Below are 24880 nucleotides of genomic sequence, written 5' to 3'. Positions count from 1 at the left end.
AAGACATGAGGTCAACTAGTCCTACAGCAAGAAAAGAAGAAAATAGATTACTAACCCAAACATCTCGGACAAAGTCAAAAACAACCCATAGCAGAACACGACTCAAGCATGCAAACAGATAAAAAGGAAAACCCCAAGACAAGGCCCAGGGGCATCCTTTGGAGGCAGTGACAGATTAAAGACTCAGAAAAAATCTACAAGGCTAACATCTTGACAAAAACCCTCGACGAAGAAAAAATCCCCTTCCAGACAAACAGCAACACGAAGAGAAAGACAAAGCAAATATAAGAAAGAACGTTATCTGCTACAAAGTCTACCAGTAAAGAAAGTTACAAAAGGCGCAGTCTTTTTTACCAAAGAGATTATCAAACAGTTCATCGACCCAAAATTCCAAAATATGAAGGCGACAGTCGCAAACAACAAATTGAGCATAACAAAAAGGTTCAGACTTTCCAGCATGTATTTCAAACGAAAATTGGAGTTTTATCAAAAAACCGAAGGCAAATAGTAAAGAAGCAGAAAGTAGAAACCAAACCTGGAAAAATAGGAGAAAACCCTGAAGAAAGGTTGAGAGCAGAAGCGACAGGGAGAAGAGCCACCCCTCGAACAGAAAGCCTCACAAAAGTAGGAAACAGAAGGCGAAATCCAGAGTCACCCCTCTTCCACAAGAAGCAATAACCAAGCAACGTAGCAGGGAGAAACTATAAACTCCAAGCGAAAACAGAAAGAGAGAAAGAACAGGGAGGTTACGGAGAAGAGAAACCGTTTTTCCTGAGTGTAAAATTCAAAAATAAAGAGGTTAAGAGAAACGGGGCAATTAAAAACCAATTAATGAAGGTATTAAAGCCTCGCATATTCCCAAAGCTAAGAGCGCTAATGCAAAAGCGCGCGCCTTTTAAAGAAGCGAAAGAAAACGTTCCATATTCAAAAAAGAAAAGCTCTACAAAGATGAAGTCGACAAAATGCTCGAGTTTGGCTTCACCAGAGAAGGATCGAAGTCCTAAAACTAAGACTCGACCTCAGAAAAGAAAAATCGAGCTCGAGCAGGGGCACTGTTCATACCCTGGGTCGAGCTATCCGACCCGGGATGATAAGCAACAAAGCGACTGACCTCTTCAGGTCAGATCATCCGACCTCTTCTCAAAGAGCTCGGCCAAATCGACAGAAAAGTCCAAAAGGGGCCCAACTCAAGGAACACGACCCAGACCATAAGGCGGCCCAAGCCTATAGGGATAAGGGCGGTTCCCTTGAAGATAAGCTGACCTCACCCAAAGGATAAGATAAAGATAAGATAACTAACTTATCTTATCTAAAAAGGTCACTCTACACCGTTATAAATACACTAGAACACCCAGGTATAACTCATACTCTGATTCTACATAAAAACCTGCTAATACCCTTGCTAACTTAAGCATCGGAGTCCCTTGCAGGTACCCCCACCCTCCGGTGACGAAGGATCAGCAGTGCAGCTAGTCCCACAAGTCGGACACGACAGCTCCGGCCGCCACCCACCAGCCGGATACGTCATCTCCGACCAGCACAGAAGATCTCGTCCGAGATCGACCTACAGTTTCAGGTAATCCCGGAACAGGCGTCGATGGCAAATTTCCTCCTCATGCGTACGCGTGGATGACGCGTGCGCGTGGCCCTCAATTCTCCAAATGCTCATTTCTTCATGCATTCTCCACTTTGTATGATTTTCTCTTCACTTCTTCTATCCAATACTTGCCTTATGGATCTAAAATCACTCAACAAACATATCAAGGTATCGAATGGAATTAAGGTGAATCAAAATTAGCAATTTAAAGGCCAAAAAAGCATGTTTTCACTCTTAAGTACAAAATCAAGGAGAATTATAAAACCATACTATTTCATTGAATAAATGTGGAAAATGTGATAAAATTCCCCCAAATTAAGCACAGGATAAACCACAAAATTGGGCATTTTAGGGTTAAAGAAGCATGTTTTAAACCATGAAGCATAATTAGAAAGGAAACACAAAAACATACAATTTATGTGAATAAGTGTGAAAAATATCGATAAAACACCCCAAATTCTACACAAGAAAAATCCTAAAATTGTGGTTTATCAGTTAGCACAAAAAGGTAAAAGAAAACTTTAAGGGAAGGTCGAATATCAGGTTCCAGACAAAGAAGTTGGTATATTTTCAAAAAAGCCAACAAGTTAGGGTGAAGTTGGGAAGGAGCGACGTTACAAGTCCAGAGGACATCAATCTCAAAGTCGAAAAAAGGAAGCCTAACGTCTAGCTTAGTGAAAAAACAATTATAGGCATAAAAGAAAGGGCATTCCAACTTATCTAATGGGGAAAAACATGCCCTCTCCTTAGGATCAGCTACGACTATCTCATAATTTCTCTCATCCTCCTGACTTTCACACAACCTATGGTGCCTATAGAAGGTCTCGCCATACTCACTATTAAGAACGAGAACAGGAGTAAGAATAGAAATATCTATCCAGATCAGATGAGATGGGACTTTCGTAGACGTTGTGAATGACAAATCGAGACGTAAAGCTATACCTACAAAGACAACAAACAAATCGTCACAAAGAAGCCGGACACCAAACAAAAGAAATTGGGTTTTCAGCAAACAGCGGAAAATTGGGTTTTCAAGAATTAGAAATGGCATCACTTCTGAACTAACAAAAGAAACACCATTTGGGGACAACACAAATCATAGTCTATGGCAACAATCTCATACGGCAACAGTTTCAACAAAACTTCAAGAACAACAAGTATCAATGATGAAAAAGGAAAAGTAAAAAACTTCGTCACCAACAACATTCTAAATCACCATTCAAAATATTATTCAAAACAAAAATACAAGTACTACTCAGAGTAATCGAAAACAAAAAACAAAGGAAAAAGTACCAACCTTGATGAAATGCGAAAATGGAAGGGCACGTCTAAATAGCAAGAAACACGAACGTTCCTCTCCGAAAAAACAAAACAAGATCTTCAAAGGGTCCAAGACAGAGAAATATTGGACTAGAACGACATCACGAAGCAAGAACAAAATAAGACGAGTTAAGGGTATTTTCTTCTAAAGTGGGAAACGAAGAAAAGTGAGTGATTTCAAAAACAGAAAAGGGTGAAGAAAGAAGGCGCGAGGCTTTTATAAGAAACAAGGGGCAAAAAAGGCATTTCGCACCCCTCTTTAAAGCTACGCGCGGATTTCAAGAAAACTGCCGCATAACGTTTGCTATATCATTAAAGAGGCAACGTTTTAAAATTTTGAAACACGTCGAGTACCCGACCTCCTGGAGGCGGCGTACCTGATAATAGAAACTGAAGCCACGAAATGCTTGGGCCCGACCTCATTAAAGCTTGGACTCAAGCATGAGCACTGTTCATACCCTGACCCACGACAAAGCAATGCCCAATAAGGATAAAGGCTCATCCAAAAAGGATGGCCTCTCCAGCTTACCTGACCTCTTAAAGAGGTCACACGCAGCAAGAAATGTCTAGTTTTACTTAAATAAGTAATTGCCTTTCCCGAATCTCTCATACTATCTCTATCTACACCAAAATATAGATTCCAACAAAATTTCAAGATATAGGAAACGGTTATCCACCAATAAAGTTGGAACTACTTCAAAAGGTGGCTATCTATTCTATTATAAATATACTGACATCCCTCAGGTATATTCACGCTCCCAATATACTAAAAACCTGCCTAAAATCCTTGCTAACTTAAGTATCAAAGTCTCTTGCAGATACCACCCCCCCCCCCCAACCAAAACAAATCGGTTGTTGTCTCATAAGAAGTTTAGACCTCATGTTCAAGTCCAAATTACCATTTCAAGTAACCCCCGAAACAGCTCTCATATTTGGGTATAATCAAGGAAACTGAGATACCCTAACATCCAAAACCTCGTTCGCATTCAAAGAATAATAAAATTAAAAAAAAAATTGTTTATTTTTGGTTTGGAGACAAAGATGAAGGCATCAGATGTTAGTGTTTTTGACATCGTAAGTGATTTGGATGCAATTAACTTATTTAATTATGTTTGGGTTTTAAAAATAATTTTAAAAAATATTGTTGCTCATTGATAAATACAAAATAAACTGGAATAAATTTTAAAATGTTTTTGGAAGCTCCATCAAATAGAGCAGGAGCACTGTTTGACCGTTCCGCCAATACTTAACCTAAATAGTGGCACGACAAAGATCGAAAAGTGGATTTGAATCCTGTTGGAGAGCAAGTCTTCTCCGGTTCTCCCTTTATCCACTTGCCCCCAAAATCCAGTCACTCGGAATGCTCGAATCTGTCCTCCCACAATGCCCCTGCCACGTGCCACTCAAATATAACTCGTCCACACATCAAAGCACCTATTGACCAAGTGAATAACAAATTGTGGATAAGAGGTTGAATCGAAATGAATAAGCGCTTACATGCTAATACCAAAGATTGGCAGAGAATTCGTGGTTATTAGCCCCTCACGTGCCAAAGGCAAAACAAGTCAGCTAGCAACTAAGAACATTCACATTGTTGTTCAACTGAGATTTGATTATATCCAAATCAAAAGTACAATGAAGGTGAGTCATTATAATAGACTGTTAATAATGGAACGCATTCAACATTCCACCTCGCCCCTCAGACCACAATTTAGCACAAATGATGAGGTTTTGCAACTAAGCATTAGGTTTAACCATGAATTACATGTGGAAACGTACCAAAGAATGTTAGAAACATAAACCAACCTAAACGAAAAAATTTCCAAAACAATGTCATTGCTTTCGGGGCTATGAATGGCTGCTGGTCAAGGATGTTATGCACATAAAACATTAAACATGTTTGCCACATGAACCCGCCAATGGTACCATGATGTAATGACAATTTGGGTCTTCTAGTCATCTGTTTATCTCAATACCAGGGGAGCAGGAAACTATCGATGCAGAACAAGAAGGCAAAATGGTGACAACGGCATGATTTTTTATTTTAACTTCATTTTTTGGAGATGAAAGGTTTAACCGATTCTACAACCACCTGTTTTGAAAGAAGAAATGCCAAATTAATAGGGTTATTTATAATGTCAACATCTAACTTGATAAATGCATAGAATTTTGAGAGCAAATCACTGATTTAGATTGTTATACTCCGGTCCAAACTGTAAGTGATAGGCCAGATAATAAATCAGGCAATACTATTGTTTAGGACCTAGAAGTGTTAAATCAAGTAGTCCGATCTTATGAACAAGTGTATGCCATTGGCACCAGCTACATCACCCAAATACATGATCAGAAGCATTCTTTGAAAGGGGGGATAGAAACAGCGCTAACTGATCTGAGACTTTACCATCAAGAAACTCAGATCAAGTATGAAACACTCAAACCTAGGTCCAATAGACCAATACGCCGATGGCTACAATACACAATATATTGGTTCATCAGGAGCAGCAGGTCTAATATTTTGCAGTCATAGCTTACTACTGCTCTTATTGGATAAAACAGCTAAGACCATCCACATAAACCATAATATAAGAGAAAATCTAGTGGTGCAGAGAATATTTGAAGATATTTTTTTTATTAAGACCATTCAAAAAAAACAGGTTTTTGTCTTTTTATTTGTTTATTTTTTACATTTTCTAATTTTCATGAGGAGAACTTGTCAATTTAAGACTGAGGGTTAGTCGAAAGCTTTTCTCATGATCTTACCCTGCCATCATAGGATAACGATGCAAAGATCCATGGTTCACGAGAACTCCAGGTGAGCCCTGTAACATGAACCAATAGTTGGAAATAGAAATCACTAAAGATCATGAATTTAAGTAAAAGAAGAAGAAATCCCTTACCATAAATGCTGTCTTCATAATCACTATACGTATTGATTAAAGGATCAACCCAATGAGTAGGTGACTCAGTTTGGCTGCAGAAAAACATAGGAAAATCAGAAAAATAATATTAGTCATAAAAAAATGTTTAATAATATTTAAAATCAGAAAATGACCTCTCAGTTGATACATCATCATTGCCTAGAGAGACAAGCCACAGGTTCACTGTTGAATCTGTACCAGCACTCTGAAATATCCACATCATGAAAAATAATTAAACAACCCCATACACAAATGAAAAATAGAAGAGGTCTGTAAGTAATTCAGTATCCTTGTGATTGCGTGTGTTGTGCGTATGAAAGAGAGAATGAGAGATAACCAAGATCACTCCGTCATACTCAGGGTTACATTTGACAATCCATGTCCTGGCAATACAATATAGACTGTCGATCAAATGTCTGTTTATTTTGATAAAAGAAAAAGCTTATAATGGCATTAAGACATAAGTTATTTGGGCATCAAAATCGTTGATGATAGAGAGTATTTTTTGCATATTATTTTTCATTATCCTTTGTAATATAACTAAGAAATGAAATCAACTCTTCAACTACAGGTGCTAGTTACCAATGCGTATGTCCTGGAAGCTCTTGGATGGGAACTTTTGGTTTTCTTAGATCCCAGATATGTATCCCAGACTCATGTTCTGCAGTAACCTGTACAGATCATAGTCATTCAACTGAATCAATAAGAATGGAATGTGGGTGAATACTACTGTCTCAGAAGTCAGCTGCTCTGTAACTTGAAGTTGCGTAATTCAAATTAAAGTTTATCAAACACATACTATATCGGACACAGATTTTTTAACCATTTTTGAGGAATTGTATAAACACACTTAGCACTTCAACAATGACCACAAAGTTCAAGTCTTACAAGTACGTGCTTCCTTTTCGGGTGATAATCAACACTGCGTACATGGGAGCATTCAATTGAAATAGTCTTCCTGTAATTCAAAGAATCCTATTAATAGACAACAATTCCAAGTGGTACTAATTCATACTAAAACTAGTTGCTTGTAGGGGAATATATAACCCTTTCCCTCAACCCACAATAGTGAACTTCAAGTGAAAATAACAGAAAAGGAAGAAATAATTGCAAATAAATTTGCTTTAAAAAATAAACAAAACCGGCAGATGATGTTTCAAGATGCCTAGAATCATGTTACCACATAATTCAAAGTTCCAAAAATACTAAACTAACTTTCCTCATATTTTTAAATAAAACCATGTTTGTGTTCACCATTGTGGAATATTATCACCTATTTAAATACATTAATACAAGAATGAATTATGCTATCTGAACATTACATACCCCATTGCTCTGACATCCCATAGTTGGAGAGATGATTCAAAAGTTGCGGCAACAGAATTCACATCATGTGGATCCCATGCCCCACCAGATATCTTGTGGGGCATGCCAGCTGAATCTTGTGATTGTATCTACATTTTATGTTGGGGGTGCACGTTAGTCCGACAGTCATTGAACACCATTTGCAAATATGAGATATTGTATATTCACAAATATATATTGTAATCACATGTTACTATGTAAAGTAAAACCATGATTATCAAAGTCCAAACACATTTACATTTATATACAACGCTATCTAATACCAGTATCCCTAGTAACTTTGCGATATTTAACTTTTATGCAGATGGACTATTAAAACGAATAGAGTTTGCCTTTTCCAACCCAAATAATCAAACCATAAAATCAAGGAATCAGAGTCATTCAAAATTACAACTAGGCAGTTAGCAGCAAATATTATGGCTGGCAATGATCAATCATTCTCCTATGAATTACTGATACACTATTGTATAATACGAAATAAGACCCATTATGGACAACATATAAAATTCATTTCTCGGTCATTTTAGGGGGATCCATTTACACCTATCTTCAATCAGTTTCAAGCCTTAATTTCTTATCACGCCTCTTGCTCAAAACTTGAAACAATAGCTTCTAGCAAAACAATTATCTTTAGAGTCAATCCAGGAAGAAATAAAATAACTAATCCATTGATCACGTATATTAATATTACACTTCAAGGGGCATAGAATACTTTCCTTTTGTTTTTGAATTTTTTAGGGGCTTAAGGTAGAGAGAAATCAACCATTTCACATTTGCATGTGATTAGATGATCTTTCATCATTTTACTCTCCCCAATTTGTCATGTGTGCAACATTCAAAATTTCAAATCATTAACTTATTATAACAAGTGATGGTAACTTGGATAACAATGACACGTGTTTCAGTGGAATATGACATTTTCTTATGCATGCATATGTCACAAACTTCAGATACGTAGTGTGAACTTCATACTTGTGCAGTTTTCTTGGAAGCATCTAGACTCCACAAGTAGAGGTTCTCCTCATCGATGCTGATCAATTTATCATGCCTTCCAGATGGCCACCAGAGAATACTGTTTGGTAGTGAATTTTCAGTAAGGATTGGGAAGACAATAAAATAGCGTATCATATTCAGAGAGTAATGCGCATACATCAGACAAGAACGACAACTCTTCCAGGACATAGCCAAAAGGGGAGTCCAATACTTACTGTAAACTTAGAGGTATAATATCTTCCTTAAGAACAACTGTTAACTATTTTATCCTCAAAAATTTCTTCAACATCTTTAGATAATTACCAAAACAGAGTAATGACTTCATATATAACACCAGCACTGGAAGTTCAAAATATTAAATTACAACATCACTTCCTATCAGATAAATCAAAATCAGCATATGGGGAATCGCAAACTTACCATTTAATCTTACCAGCATGACCGTCTAGCGATGTAATTTTTTCTAACTGAGGCGAATTCAACTCGCCATATAACTCAGGGATCTGCCATATTGCTGCTCCATAAGTTTCACCTTAACAAACAAAAAGAAAATAGTCATAAACCAGTCTAACTGTGGATACTAACATGATGCATAAACTATCTCAACTATCAAGCTCAAAAAGCACGCAAAAAACGCACATACTTTGAAAATGTTTTTCAATGTGAAGTAAATAAGTCGTAAAACGCAGTCAATTACCATTAGAGTAAACGGTTGAGAAGATCCGTTGATCGAAAGGACATGAGACAAGGTCCCAAATCTCATTCGGGTGCGAAAACAATCCTTCACAGAACAATTCAGTTCCACTCGACGAAAGCCGAATCAGATGAACCTACAAAACAAAAGAATGAGAAACAAGTTGAAATTGGAGTCACATGTCAATGAGAAAGTGAAACGTGAAAATTAAGCATATTATTACCTCATTTTCTTCTTTGAGGCTGAGAGTGCCAGCCAGAAAGGTAGTGTGATCCGTGTCTGCCTTTACATCCGAAATGCATCGAGCCTATGCATGTTATGAGAAGTGGATAACAATTTAGATCAATGGAGATTGAGAATCATAAATATTTTAGGGTTTTTAGTGAAGTTGACCTGATATTTTAGACCGTATCCTATGCCTGATGATGCACCTTGCATTGCCCTTGCTTCTTGCTCCTCCGGATGCTGAATCTTCCACTTTGCTAGCTCGTCGCACACACAGTTCAGAGTTCAATAGAGGTGTTTACGGTTCAATTTGGTTTGGTTTTTAGAGGAAGAACCATCCGATCCAATCGTACAAAAAATGTTCAGTTTGGTTTGGTTCAATTTTATATTTGAGGTCAACCAAACCAAACCAAACCAAATGTAATTGGATTGGTTTGGTTCAGTTTTTAAATTAATTCAGAAAAAATTCCATGTCCTACACCAATTCTATTGTTTTAACACTGTACAAAGATCACAGCAATACAGTGGCCAAGGCCAAAAACTATAGGAGAAAATGTGCAACTGCATTGGTTTTGAACTGAACACAAACATTTGTTGTCACTAAAATGCAAGCAAATGGCTATTCAGGCTATACAGCAAATTGAAAATGCAAGCATGTCACTGAAATGGAAAATGTTTTAGTTGCATTGAATGGCTATACAGGCTATACAGCAATTTGTTGCATCTAAATAGGCAATTACCTCAGTTCTTAGCTTGAATGGCTTTTGGCTAGTGACTTTCAGCTGCTGTGTCTTCGTCCACCTGCTTCCCCCAAAGGTGCTAGTTGATTCCAAGCACTGAAAGGTAAATCCATTCAATTCAAATTTGAAAACCCTCATTTATGAATCAAATCATTTTTTGCTCAAAAAAGGTAACCAAACCAAAAGACTTACATTTCTTCTGCTTCTTCTACCGCATTAGAAGTGCTGTTTAGATACACTGCAGTTTGAATAAAAAGTATAACAAACATCAACACAAACAAATAAATGCTACCATGTAAAGTTTTTACACACACATCTACCCATTTATAGATACATAAATCAGAACAAAAAACCAGAAAAAGAGGCATTGGACTTGTTGTCAATTTTGTTTCATCATCTTCCTAAAACAACACAAACAAAATTCCAGATGATTTTTTTTCAGCATATAGAGGGTTGAATTTTAATGAATAATTGTATATATTGCCAAAAATTAATTCTGTCCTAATTTTCCAGTTAGTTACGATTCTTCAAGGATGCAACATTTGATATGTAGGGAAAAAATTTCTATTGATGTGTTTTGTGTATTTTTCATGTTCATTTTGTAAAGATAGAACAGAAGGCCACAACGGAACACAAACCATAGAATAATAGAACAGAACAGAATCGAACCAACTACTACCTGAGGCTCCATTCCGGATGCAGGGGATGCGCGCGGAAACGGCGGAGATGGACGGCGGAAAAGGGGATTGCAATCGGAAGCCGGACGGAAGCTGCGACGTCTGGAGTCTGGGCTGCGTTGCGACGCAAACGGTGAACGGAAAATACGACGGCTGGACTACTGCGTTTGAGTGAGTTGAGTGAGTGATAGAGAGTGAGGTACGAGGCTGAGGAAGGAATTAGGGTTCGCAGGGGCATTTTTGAGACTTTATTAATTTTTACAGTTTTTTTTTTTTTTTTACAAAAGATAGGAGACTCAAACCCGCAACCTCTTAATTGAGTATGGGGACTATGTCATTTGAGCTATTACTCATTGGCAAAATTTGAAAAGATAGAAGACTCGAACCCGCAATCTCTTAATTGAATATGGGAAGTTTATGCCATTTGAATTATTACTCATTGGCATTAATTTTTACAGTTTAGTTTGGTTCAAGTCTTTAATTTCATAACAAAACCAAACCGAACCAATAGAAAAATTGCAAAAAAAAAAAATTAAAAGACTGATTGGTTTGTGAAAATGTCTTCTGTTTTCATTTTTTGTTTTTTGTTTGTTGAAAATGAATTTCATGTTCAATTTTTCATAAGAAAAACTACCATTTGTACCCATAAACTTTACGAACGCTGACAAAAGTACCCATAGAAGAAGAAAAGTGACTTTGTACCCATGAAAAGCTGGATCCGTCTGTCGATAATACCCGAACGTCATTAAAACGTTAGCTCCGTTAAGTTAAAAGCCAACATGGCACGTTAATTGTTTACCTGGCTTTTTATTTTTAATTTGAATTTTTTTAAGAACCTTCCAGGTGGATATAGAAGAGAGAGAGAGAAACGTTAAAGGCACTTCGCGCCATTCCATCTTCTTCCTCACTACCCTTATGCATGCCCTAGCAGAGAGAGAGACGTGAATCACTTACTGAACCTGACGCCACCAACCAATCCGCCCAACCGCCTCCGTCCGCCCAAAACACCACCGGCGACCAGCATCGCCCAATCCTTCTTCCATTTTCTTCTCCATTTCCCTATTTCTTCCCTCCTTTTCGCGTAGTCACTCTGTCTCTGCGCGAACAGCCCCTGCTTCGCATCTTCTAGTCCGGCGAAGAACCAAGGGCGGCGAACTTTTGTGCCGATGCAACCGCCGCTCCTCCGCCTCGCCCAATTTCTTCGTCCTTCCCTCTCATCAGCGCAGGTTCAATTCCCTTTCCCTGCTTCCCTGTTTTTCTTCTCTTTATTTTTATTGCTTTTTCATTCTGTTTTAGTGATCTGGGTAGGTTAAGTTACATGATTTCTGTGTTTTGAAGTGAATGTGTTTGCTGTGGCTAAATTTTCTGGGTTGTTTGATGCCAACATAGAACTAAATACGCTATCTGAATTTGCTGCACACCACATGCTCGATATATCGCCTGAATGAAGTTTTTTATTTAAACCTTATATCTGATCAGCATAGGGCTTAATTTTTGTTTTCATTAGGCATTTTAATTCACAAATATGCAGTTTTCTGAACTTCGTGATGATGATTGTGATTAAACTTTGGTTATGCGCTAGTTGAATGTCCTTGTTGAACACCAAGTTATCTATATGTTGTTGTCATCAATGAAGAGATACCTATCTAACAAAATGTAATTTGGTAAATTCTTCATATTTTACACAATTGAAAACAATACCACCACCACCATAAGATAATTATAGTTTTCAGGGGACATTTTTCTGAAAACATTCACTATTTTACACGGGTTGGCAGCAAGCATAGCCTATTACATATTCCTCACCAAATATCATAACATGTATATCTCAAATCATTATTCTATAAATCAATAATTGAAACCCCATTTTTCATGTAATAAATAATGGAAAGGATTAAGCGATGTATTGGGTTGATGAATGCAGTTTAGCTAAAATTTCAAATAATGTATAACTAAAATTTTACTAATTCTCAATTATTCTAATAAATTTAAATTATATCTTTTTTATTGTGTAATAGATTTATAGAAACAATAGTCATTTAATTATTGAGTGAATCATATTTTATAATTTAATAATTAGAAAAGTCATAAACATTGTCCAAACTTTTTCATGAGTCAATTTTAGTGAAAATAGACAATTAACTTTCTCATGAACCAGGATTTGTTCATTTAGTGGTAATAGACATACCTACATAATTAATAAGATTTACATGAATAATAATATTTTAAGAAACTAATTATCACGTTAATGTTTGAGCCGTAAGTCGTTGTTTATCAAAAGTTCGTCTTCATTTGCTTTCTTTATCTTAAATATTTTTTATTTTAAATTTTTATCTATTGTATAACTAAAATATTTTTATCTATTTTATCTTAAATATTTTTATCTATTGCAGTTTAGCTTCTCTTATTGCTTGTCTCAAATAAAGTGCAACTGTTTTCTGAATTTTTTGATGATGATTGTGATTAAACTTTGGTTATGCGCTAGTTGAATGTCCTTGTTGAAATAGTAGGTGTATTGATATAGACTGTTCATTCTTTTTTTATTGACAGAAATGGCTACCACGACGTATATCACATTAATAATACACCATAGAGGTAGACTTGAAAGGGGATCGGATGGCAAGTTGTGTTATGCAGAAGGTGAAATTACTGAGGTGGAGAGAGTTAACGTGGATACTCTGAATAGCTTCTTCATTAGTGCCTTACTGAAAGACATTGGGTATCCAATCATCTCCGATTTCTACTGGCGACAGCCTGGAATGGAAATTGAGGGTGGTTTGAGGCTTCTGCGACTTGACATGGATGTCGTTAAGATGTATGAAGCTGCTGTGGAGAATGGGCATAAGATTGAATTATACACAGAGAACCCAATTAGCCAAGCAGATGTTGTAGATACGAATGAAGAAGCTGGTGTAGAAGTACCTGATCAGGTTAATGTAACTCCATCAAGGAGGAGGAGGAAAGTTTGTGTCAGGAGGACTCCAACTCCAAAGAAGGCAACAGGTCCTAGAACCCAGTGTAAGTTATTTATATCCACTCTCTTCTTCTACTTATTGGCATGAAGATAAATTTATCTTGCATTAAAAATTTGAGCTAATGCAATTATCAACATTTATAGGTGAATGTTGATGATCGCAACTGTGTGAATCCTTCTGAAGAACCTATGGCAGTAAGACCTCCACCTTCTAACTCCTCTACTGCATATGTGCCACCTAGACCTATCATAAAGCCAACCATGCCCAAGAGACCAATTAGGAGGAGAAATATTAAGAGGCCACCACCGTCACAACCTTCTCCCCTCAGACTTGCCCCACCACAACCTATTCCCATAACGCCTACCACACCACAACCTTCTGTTGTTAGGCCTACATCACCAACTAACCAACCGCCTCCAAGAGTTACCAGACAAACAATGCATGGTGCAAGTCAAGGGACCACTACACGATTTATGCGATTCATGCCAACTCCACCATCCACAATTCAAACACCAGGCAGATGGCCAGTACCTGGGTTCCGTCCACCAATAGGAGCATCTTCAAGTGGCAACAACAACGGGGTTTCTAGTGGCAGCAGCAACTCCACACCCAATAAATAGGATTTTCTAGTGTGAATTTGTAATTTGATGAAGTACTTACTGTAATGAGAGCTCTATGAACTCTTATATTATGGTTTTTTTGTAACTTATGCCTAGTAATTAAACAGCACAACTTGATGCTTTCATGTTCATGGTTTGTATTGGTTCTATTAGGTACATTTGATTTGCTACTGCTACATCAAACTCATACCCTCATTTTGAGGCTTTTGTTGATAACTGCATATGAGTAAATTACTTCAAGGTTTATTATAGCTTATGGAATGAATATTTAGTTCCATTTCCAAGTTACAACTTTGCTATTTATTTTACAATACCATGTTTCTGGCTAGATTAAGACAAATCACGACATTTATATTTCTTTTTTTGTCAAAATTGAGTTAACTCCAATCTAACAGATATCAAATACATTAACAATCATGGACATTAATGTCATAACACAACTTGACTTTTTCCATAACAAGTGAAGATAGTAACAGAGTTTCGAAGTTCATCATCATCGAGACCAACCAGCTTCTAAGTTCATCATCATTGAAACCAAAAAGCTGCACAAAAAGACCCCAGGACAACATACACCATAAGCACAGTTACATATTGATTAATTGGAGTAGATTCAGCCCTACACAAATCAGTAAACTCAAAAAATAGTTATAATCCATGACCTAATAGTTCTAATTTCACCCTGGAGCTTCCCTATCTTTAACAAGATCTTCACACTATTCTCTTGAATCTCTCTTCTTTGCCCAGTGAGATTGACCTCATGGTTACCACAGGAGCTATCTTGATTTTTTCTAACAAGGGCTCTTGCCAGTCCCTCCCATCCTCCGTCAATCTCATCCACCCATATAAAATACTTGCAATCCATCGTCTGTAGTGTGAAAGGGAGGAATAAGGAATCATTCACAATAAGTTAATTTGATCAGAAGCACAAAAACAAAAAGACTTACCTTCCATAGAGGACACCTTACGAACCATCTCCCAGGATTTGTTAAGGTTCCAGATTGTAGCAACACCACACCCTGTCCACAAAAGCATCTCCCAGACAAAGTCTTCTCTTCACCCCTCTTGGAAGACGAAGTCCCTTCTGCGCTGATGCTTCCATTCAAAGAACATTGGTTACCTCTGCTTCTCCTAGACATTCTAGGGTTTTGAAATTGAAATTGGGAAAACAGTTGAGGATAAATTAGGGAAATGAGTGATGTTATAACAGTATATTTATGCTTGGACACGTTAGACTACTGATTCAAAGCCAAGTAAGCAGTTAACATGCCATGTTGCCTTTTAACTTAACGGAGCTAACATTTTAATGACGTTCGGGTACTATCGACTGACGGATCCAGCCTTTCATGGGTACAAAGTCACTTTTCTTCTTTCATGGGTACTTTTGTCAGCGTTCGTAAAGTTCATGGGTACAAATGGTAGTTTTTCCTTTTTCATATTTAAAAAAGGGAAAAGCTCTACATCTATGTAAAAATTACATGGATGGTATCCATGTAACTTTCACTCCACGCCCCCACATCCCTGTTTGTTTTACACGCGTCACTTATAACTTATATAAGGAATCCTTATTTTGCTTTTTCAACGTTTCTCAACGTAAACCTTCTCATACAACGTAAACCTCTTTCGCGTTTTTCTTCTTCTTCTTCTTCTTCTTCTTCTTCTTCTTCTTCTTCTTCTTCTTCTTCTTCTTCTTCTTCTTCTTTAACCTAATTAAATTCGTTGTTCTCCTCTTTCACATTTTTTTTCTCTGCATTATGAATCTGGATTGATTCAACGCAATTAACTTTGTCGTTCATCTTCTTCTTGGTTTTCTTCTTCAATCTGCACTTTTGAGTTGAAACAATGAATGAATCAACTTCAAATCAGTTGAATGACTGCGATTTGGATGATTCTTCCGAAATGCATCAATTTGATGAGGTTTGGATTATTGAATTCTGAATCGAATTTAATGGAATAAAATTGCTAATTTATTTGAAGTGAATTGAATGGACTAAGGTGATCTACATTTGAATTGAATTCAAATCAATTGATAATATGTAACTATGAGTAATTGTGAGTGTCATTAACTGTGAGTAACTCTGAGTAAATTTGAGTAATTTTTCGGTTCGATAAGTACTAAAGAGGTGGTTCATCATTTTCATATTTTTGGTTCGATACGTGGTTCTAAGCACTATATAATTGTTTCACCGTAATTAAGATTTCGGTTCACCTTAATTAAGATTTCGGTTCACCGTAACTAAGATTTTCGGTGCACCATGCAGACCAGCTATGTCGTGGACGAAAAATTTGTCCCAAAGGTGGGAATGATTTTCAAGACCCTAGAAGAAGCTAGAAAATTCTACAAACATTATTCCAAACTTGCTGATTTTTCCACCAAAATAAGGAACACGACTCGGGATGGAGACAAGATTAAGAATCAATTAATTGTATGCTCTAGAGAAGGGGGGTGAAAACCCAAGATATCTCCAACTTTGAAGACAAACCCTTCAGCTGGGTTAAATTGTCCAGCCAGAATTTACGTACACATAATGAAGGATGTTGGTCTTTGGATAATTTCCAAAGTTGTTTTGAATCACTCACATCCTTGTTGTCCAGACCAGCTGAGATGCTCAAGCAACACAGGGAGCTTAGCATGTTCGTGCCTCACACCATTGAAACCCACGATGAAGCTGGAATTAGACCGAGCAAAACCTACCAATCATTTGTGGCAGCAGCTGGCAGCCACCGTGAACTAGGTTTTATAGAAAAAGACGCAAGGAATTACATCACAAGGGAAGTACGGAATATTTCAGAAAAAGACGATGCCAAAGAATTTGGGAAGTACCTAGTAAGAATAAAAGAAAATAACCAAAATTTCTTCTTTGAGCTCAACCCTGAAGGCGATCACTGCATTAAACATGCATTCTGGGCTGATGCAAGAAGCAGGGCTGCATTCGATTATTTCGGAGATGTGGTTTCATTTAATACCACATATAACACAAATAGGTATTCGGTTCCCTCAAAGATACTTTTGATGTTCAGTGGCTGTACATATTTCGGTTCACCATAGTGTGCTTATTATTTATGCAGGTACAATTTGGTTTTAGGTTCTTTTGTTGGTGTGAATCACCACGGGCAGTCGACACTTCTTGGATGCGCACTGATGAAAAATGAGGACATTCAATCATTCAAATGGCTATTTGAGTGTTGGCTACATTGCATGGGAGGGAAGGCACCAAAAGGTATTCTTACCGATCAATGCGCATCGATTCAAAGGGCAATTGAGCTATGCATGCCAACAACAATTCACCGTTGGTGTATCTGGCACATCATGAAGATGATCCCAAGCAAACTAAATGGCTACAAGGGACACATTGATATTGAAAAAGAGATGAGCCATGTTGTTTGGAACTCGTACACAAAAGACGATTTTGATAGAAACTGAAGGATTTCCTCACAAAGTATGGTCTCGGAGGCAACAAGTGGCTTTCAGGTAATTGAGATTTCAATTCAAATAATTTTTATGCTTATATATTTTTTTCCCAAAAGCATGCACTATTTTCGGTTCACCATAACTTATAATTTCGGTTCGGTTTGCAGAGCTGTACAAGGATCGGCATATATGGATTTCGATTTACTTGGATCACCACTTTTGGGCCGCGATGAGAAGCACACAAAGGAGCAAAAGCATGCATTCATTTTTCAACAAGTTCATCACACAGAATAGCTCCTTGAGACAATTTGTGAAGCAATACGACAATTGCCTCGCAAGCAGAGAATAAGCAGAGAGAGAATTTGATGTTGCAGATTTTCACACTATGATACCGTGATGAACAAAATCAGCAATAGAGCCACAATTTCAGTGTGTATATACCCATGAGAAGTTCAGGGAAGTTCAAGCTCAATTTAGATATAAAGTGAATTTTATCACAAGATCAATGCATTCCACCCTAGGTTTTACAAGATATGAAGTCATAGAGCAAGTTTCTAACTCCACATTCAATCCAAGTTTGTCGTCACCTATGACGCAGTATCACGAGATGTAAAGTGCCATTGCTTGCTGTTTGAGTCTAGGGGGCATATTGTGCCTCCATTCCCTAAGCGTTCTAAGCTTTGAGCAAGTGGATAACGTGGCACCTAAATACATATTGGAACGCTGGAGCAAGAACATAAAGAGGAGGCATACACACATCAAGAGCAGCCAAGATGAACCTGTACTGGAGCCAAGAAGTAAGAGATTTGACGAATTGGTGTTTTGGTCACACAATATATGTGAATTTGCATCCGAGTCTGAAGAGTTGACCGTAATTTTGCACCGAGCATTTGACAAGGTCATGGCGGAGATGGAAGAATATCAAGAAAGAAGGAAAGGAAAAAGTTTGTTAACCCACGAAGAAGCGACATTAAGAAATGTGAATGATCTTCAAAACCCACCATGTTTCAAAACAAGAGGTCGGCCCAAGAACAGACTTGGATCAAACCTGGAAAAAAAGATCTCAAATGCCATGAAGAAAAAGAAAAAGACAGCTCCAAGCAAGGTAAAATTGACTTGCTTTTGATTAGTTAAAAATTCAATTGTTCATTTTCCAAATATACAATTAATTATGTCTTTTGTAGTTGAACCTTTTAGACTCTGGATCATCGATTCAGTCAAGCTCCACTCTTTACAATACACCAGATATGAATTATCCAAGACAAGATTTTACAAGTTTTAGCTTTTATTAATATAAATTTTTCTTTATCCATGAGCAAATTTCGGTTCACCATGGTTATAGCAGGTTTAATTTCTTAATGTTGATAATCTTTAATGAATAGTGACTTTTTTGTGAAATTCTATAGTAATATATGCAGTTTTTCAATTCGTCTAGTGTATTAATTTCTAAGTTGAATAATAAGAATTTGTTTTTTGGTTCATGGTTTAGAGTTCAGAGTTCTGATAGTAGCATTCTTTTAAAATTAGATCTATGTTATATTGCTATATGCACTTTTTCGATTCACCAGTTGCATTAATTTCGGTTCATTGTGTTTTGGGGGTTTAGGGTTTAGGGTTTAAGGTTTAGGATTTAGGTTTAAGAAATTTAGGGAATTAGGGTTTTTGTGTTCAGGGTTCAGTGTTCAGGGTTCTGCTTTTAGTGTTTGGGTTTAGGGATTCAGTGTGTTTCTACTTTTTGGTTCACTCAGTGTAGTAATTTCGGTCACTGTGTTCTTTTGGAGTTCACAATCTATTGGTAATCACCCTGATTTCTTTCACTGTGAACCTGCAACAAAACAACAGCCAGGCAGTTCCAACAGGTATATAAGAAGACAAAGAGTAATTTATCTTGAATCAGTATATACATTAACATTAGATCCATACATTAATATTAACATTTACATTAATGTTGACATATATATATTCAAAAGAAGCAGTGTCTACTTTTTTAAACAAGTTGAACAAAATATTGTTAATTAGAACTATTTAAACTGCACTGGTTTTGAGATTCACTTGATGTTTCTGAATCCGTTGGAACAATTTTTTCTTTTTTCATGAGCCTCTTTTGTCTTGTTCTTTCTGCCAGCATTATATTGTCAAATTCTGATTCTGATTTGGATTCCGAAAAAGATTCTTCTTCCGAAGAAGAATCCACAACAACAACTTTCTTTTCTTCTTTCTCCCTTTTTCTTTTCTCTTTTCCCTTTATTTGCTTTCTATACAGAAGTCCCTAAAATACAAAATTATTTAGTTAGCAGAGTATTTGAAACGAGAAAATACAAAAACAATCAGGTGAATCAAAATGACCACAAACACTCAACCAAATTCAATTCATGTGATGAATAATACGTGATAAACATCCAATTATCAAGAAAAATATTTCTGTATGCACAATGCTTCAAATCAACACATTACCATTGTGTCTGTTGCTTCCTTAGAAATCCGGTCTAGTATCATCTTCTTTGTCCAATAGGCTACCCACAGTGCCGGGGGAGCATCAAGTCCATCCAAGTGAGGAACTTGGTTTCATGGAAGTAAATCAGCATTAAAACAAAAACACAGCCTTCAACGAACTGTTTCTTCCCCTTTCTCTTGTTTTTGATTCCCTTTCTCAAGAAGCTGAGCACATGACATGCCCAATCCCACTGTCGGATGTTGTCCACACAAAAGATAGGTGGTTTATGGATCGTGGAGGCCATGCTTACCGTCGTCCGCAACAAGAAGCACTTCTGTATGAAGATGACAAAAGTCCTGCGGAATTTTTGCCGGTTCTCCTCCCCTTCAACACTTTTAGGATAGACTTTGTTAAAGTCGCCAACGTAACACATTTGAGGCTGCCAAATATTGCCTTGTCTTCCTCATTCAGTTTGCGATAGTCAACCTTTTTAGGAAAACGATCCCCTACAATATTTTAATAGCAACAAATGAGCCAAAAAGGTTCAGTTTAATTTTTTACATACTAATGAACCGAAATTAAAGATAGCAATGAACCAAATTTAAAGGGAGAAATGAACCGAAATTTAAATGAGAAATGAACCAAAAATAAGCAAGAAGTGGAAAGTGTATTACCGCCGTGGCTTATTGATGAGCGGATAATTTATACGCTTTTTGGCATTGTTTTTAGTATGTTTTTAGTAGGATCTAGTTACTTTTAGGGATGTTTTCATTAGTTTTTATGTTAAATTCACATTTCTGGACTTTACTATGAGTTTGTGTGTTTTTCTGTGATTTCAGGTATTTTCTGGCTGAAATTGAGGGACTTGAGCAAAAATCAGATTCAGAGGTTGAAAAAGGACTGCTGATGCTGTTGGATTCTGACCTCCCTGCACTCAAAGTGGATTTTCTGGAGCTACAGAACTCGAAATGGCGCGCTTCTAATTGCGTTGGAAAGTAGACATCCAGGACTTTCCAGCAATGTATAATAGTCTATACTTTGGCCAAGAATTGACGACGTAAACTGGCGTTCAATGCCAGCCTTCTGCCCAAATCTGGCGTCCAGCGCCAGAAAAGGATCCAAAACCAGAGTTGAACGCCCAAACTGGCATAGAAACTGGCGTTCAACTCCACAAATAGCCTCTGCACGTGCTACACTTATGCTCAGCCCAAACACACACCAAGTGGGCCCCGGAAGTGGATTTATTCATTAATTACTTACTCATGTAAACCCTAGTGACTAGTTTATTATAAATAGGACCTTTTACTATTGTATTAGGCATCTTCGATCAGTTGTATGCTATCTTAGATCATAATAGGGGGCTGGCCATCTCGGCCATGCCTGGACCTTCACTTATGTACTTTCAACGGTAGAGTCTCTACACTCCATAGATTAAGGTGTGGAGCTCTGCTGTTCCTCAAAGATTTATGCAAGTACTACTGTTTCTATTCAATTCTTCTTATTTCGCTTCTAAGATATCCATTCGAACCCAAGAACGTGATGAAGGTGATGATTATGTGTGACGCTCATCATCCTTCTCCCTTATGAACGCGTGCCTGACAAACACTTCCGTTCTACATGAATTAAGCTAGAATGAGTATCTCTTAGATCTCCTAACCAGAATCTTCGTGGCGTAAGCTAGAATGATGGCGGCATTCAAGAGAATCCGGAAGGTCTAAACCTTGTCTGTGGTATTCCGAGTAGGATTCAATGATTGAATGACTGTGACGAGCTCCGAACTCGCGATTGCAGGGCGTTAGTGACAGACGCAAAAGGATAGTAAATCCTATTCCCGCATGATCGAGAACCGACAGATGAATAGCCGTGCCGTGACAGGGTGCGTGAGCATATTATTCACTGAGAGGATAAGATGAAGCCATTGACAAGGGTGATGCCTCCAGACGATTAGCCGTGCCGTGACAGGGCATTGGATCATTTTCCCGAGAGATGACCGAAAGTAGCCATTGACAGTGGTGATGTATCACATAAAGCCAGCCATAGAAAGGAGTAAGACGGATTGGATGAAGATAGCAGGAAAGCAGAGGTTCAGAGGAACGAAAAGCATCTCCATTCGCTTATCTGAAATCCCTACCAATGATTTACATGAGTATCTCTATCCCTATTTTATTAATTAATATTCGAAAACACCATTATTATTTTATATCCGCCTGACTGAGATTTACAAGGTGACCATAGCTTGCTTCATACCAACAATCTCCGTGGGATTCGACCCTTACTCACGTAAGGTATTACTTGGACGACCCAGTGCACTTGCTGGTTAGTTGTACGGAGTTGTGTCCACACATAGAGCCACAATGAGGATTCAATACAATTATATATTGTTAATCTCACACAAGTACAAAGAACAGGACAACACAATTTCGTGCACCAAGTTTTTGGCGCCGTTGCGGGGATTGTTTGAGTCTTCGGCAAGCTTTTGGTCCGGTAACATCAGTGCCAGATTCCCTTTTGATCCGGCAACAGCACCAAGTTTTTGGTGCCGTTGCCGGGGATTGTTTGAGTTTGGACAACTGACGGTTCATCTTGTTGCTCAGATTAGGTAATTTTCTTTTTATTTTATTTTCAAAAAAAAAATTTACTAAAAATAATGTTTTCAAAAATAAATTATTCTATGGCTTCAAAATTTTTAAGAATGAATTCTAGTGTTTCATGAAGCATGTTGAAGCCTGGCTGGCTGTAAAGCCATGTCTCAATCCTTAGACCCAAGAGAAGAGCTTCTTTATCTTTCTTAGCCAATTGGCTATTGAATGTAAGGAATGTCAGGCGTGTCATGTCTGAGTTACATACTAAAGCTTGGCTGGCTATTAAGCCATGCCTGACCCTTTGATTGGAGCTTTAGAGCATAAGATTCCTGGAATTCATATTAAAAATTTTGGAATCCTTTTTTTCTTTTTCAAAAGAATTTTTCGAAAAATATAAAATAAAAATCCAAAAAAATTAGAAAATCATAAAAATAAAAATATTTCATGTTTCTTGTTTGAGTCTTGAGTCATATCATAAGTTTGGTGTCCATTGCATATGCATCTTGCATTTTTTCGAAAATATCATGCATTCATAGTGTTCTTCATGATCTTCAAGTTGTTCTTGGTAAGTCTTCTTGTTTGATCTTGATGATTTTTTGTTTTGTGTCTTTTATTGTTTTTCATATGCATTTTTCGTTTCTTAGAGTCTAAACATGAAAGATTTCTAAGTTTGGTGTCTTGCATATTTTCTTTGCATTAAAGATTTTTCAAAATTGTGTCTTGATGTTCATCATGACATTCAAAGTGTTCTTGGTGTTCATCTTGACATTCATAGCATTCTTGCATGCATTCATTGTTTTGATCTAAAAATTTCATGCATTGCATAATTTTCATGTTTTTCATAAAAATTTCAAAAATAAAAAAAATATCTTTCCCTTTTTCTCTCATCAAATTCGAAAATTTGGATTGACTTTTTCAAAAATTTTTAAAAATCAAGTTGTTGCCATTGAGTCAAATCAAATTTTCAATTTGAAAATCTTATCTTTTTCAAAATCTTTTTCAAAAATCAAATCTTTTTCAAATTTCTTAGTTATTTTCGAAAATTCCAAAAATCTTTTTCAAAAATCTTTTTCTTATTTTTATATAAAATTTTCGAAAATAACTAATCAATTAATGTTTTGATTCAAAAATTTGAAGTTTGTTACTTGCTTGTTAAGAAAGATTCAAACTTTAAGTTCTAGAATCATATCTTGAGATTTCTTGTGAATCAAGTCATTAATTGAGATTTTAAAAAAAATCAAATCTTTTTCAAAACTAACTCCAATCATATCTTTTCAAAAATATCTTCTTATCTTATCTTTTTTAAAAAATATCTTTTCAAAATATCTTCTCTAACCTCCTAACTTCTTATCTTTTCAAAATTTGTTTCAACTAACTAACTAACTTTTTGTTTGTTTCTTATCTTTTTCAAAACCACCTAACTAACTCTCTCTCTCTCATTTTTTCGAAAATATCTCTCCCCTTTTTCAAAATTTCTTTTTAATTTATTAATTATTTTAATTTAAAAAAAATTCGAAAAAAATACTAAACTTTTTCAAAAACTATTTTCAAAAATCACTAACTTCTTTTCAAAAATAAATTTCGAAAATTCCCTCCTTCTCTCCCATCTCATTCTATTTATTCATTCATATCCTAACATCTCATCTCACATTCCAATCCTCACAGTTGTGTTTCTTCCTTTACATCACATCCTTTATCTCCCCCTCTTCTTCTACTTACAAAGGGATCCCTATACTGTGGTATAAAGGATCTCTATTATTATTATTATCATTTTTCTGTCCATTCTTCCTTGTATTATGAGCAGGAGCAAGGATAAGAACATTCTTGTGGAAGCAGATCCAGAACCTGAAAGGACTCTGAAGAGAAAATTAAAGAGAAGCTAAAATACAACAATCCAGAGAAAACCTTTCAGAAATTTTTGAACAGGAAGAGGAGATGGCAGGCGAAAATAATAATAATGAAAGGAGAATGCTTGGTAACTTCACTGCACCTAATTCCAATTTACATGGAAGAAGCATCTCCATTCCTGCCATTGGAGCAAACAACTTTGAGCTGAAACCTCAATTAGTTTCTCTGATGCAGCAGAACTGCAAGTTTCATGGACTTCCATCTGAAGATCCTTTTCAGTTCTTAACTGAATTCTTGCAGATATGTGATACTGTTAAGACTAATGGAGTAGATCCTGAAGTCTACAGGCTCATGCTTTTCCCTTTTGCTGTAAGAGACAGAGCTAGATTATGGTTGGATTCTCAACCTAAAGACAGCCTGAACTCTTGGGATAAGCTGGTCACGGCTTTCTTAGCCAAGTACTTTCCTCCTCAAAAGCTGAGC

General features: G+C 36.8%; 1 protein-coding gene across 7 annotated transcripts; it reads right to left on the bottom strand.

The window, feature by feature from the left end:
- Positions 1 to 3980: 3980 nt before the first annotated feature.
- LOC112721244 (WD repeat-containing protein DWA2) lies at positions 3981 to 10759 on the bottom strand. Of its 7 annotated transcripts, none has more exons than XM_025772316.3 (16): positions 10532 to 10759; positions 10045 to 10090; positions 9853 to 9948; positions 9281 to 9369; positions 9111 to 9194; positions 8891 to 9023; positions 8614 to 8725; positions 8173 to 8272; positions 7162 to 7289; positions 6724 to 6793; positions 6418 to 6506; positions 6173 to 6218; positions 5970 to 6040; positions 5815 to 5888; positions 5678 to 5736; positions 3981 to 4351 (listed from the first exon to the last, which is right to left on the bottom strand). In XM_025772316.3, the coding sequence occupies exons 4-16, from the start codon at positions 9323 to 9325 to the stop codon at positions 4343 to 4345; spliced, it is 1020 nt and encodes a 339-aa protein (XP_025628101.1). In that variant the 5' UTR covers positions 9326 to 9369; positions 9853 to 9948; positions 10045 to 10090; positions 10532 to 10759; the 3' UTR covers positions 3981 to 4342. The 7 variants fall into 7 exon arrangements, with proteins under 7 accessions (XP_025628101.1, XP_072063002.1, XP_025628099.1 ...); XM_072206901.1 differs by having other exon boundaries at positions 9281 to 9364; XM_025772314.2 differs by lacking the exon at positions 3981 to 4351 and adding an exon at positions 4509 to 5009.
- Positions 10760 to 24880: the final 14121 nt, after the last annotated feature.

This window comes from Arachis hypogaea, chromosome 11 (assembly GCF_003086295.3).
Source record: "Arachis hypogaea cultivar Tifrunner chromosome 11, arahy.Tifrunner.gnm2.J5K5, whole genome shotgun sequence".
Lineage (NCBI taxonomy): Eukaryota > Viridiplantae > Streptophyta > Magnoliopsida > Fabales > Fabaceae > Arachis > Arachis hypogaea.
The sequence above is the reverse complement of the archived record's forward strand: the minus strand, read 5'-3'. Positions and strand labels throughout refer to the sequence as shown.

Excerpts from the sequence above, each read along its gene's own strand:
- LOC112721244 (XM_025772314.2), bottom strand. The coding sequence starts at position 9,325 with ATGCAAGGTGCATCATCAGGCATAGGATACGGTCTAAAATATCAG. Across the intron at positions 7,290-8,172 it reads CTTCCAAGAAAACTGCACAA|ATACAATCACAAGATTCAGC; the intron begins GTATGAAGTTCA and ends CATAAAATGTAG. Across the intron at positions 6,794-7,161 it reads TGGGATGTCAGAGCAATGGG|GAAGACTATTTCAATTGAAT; the intron begins GTATGTAATGTT and ends TTTGAATTACAG.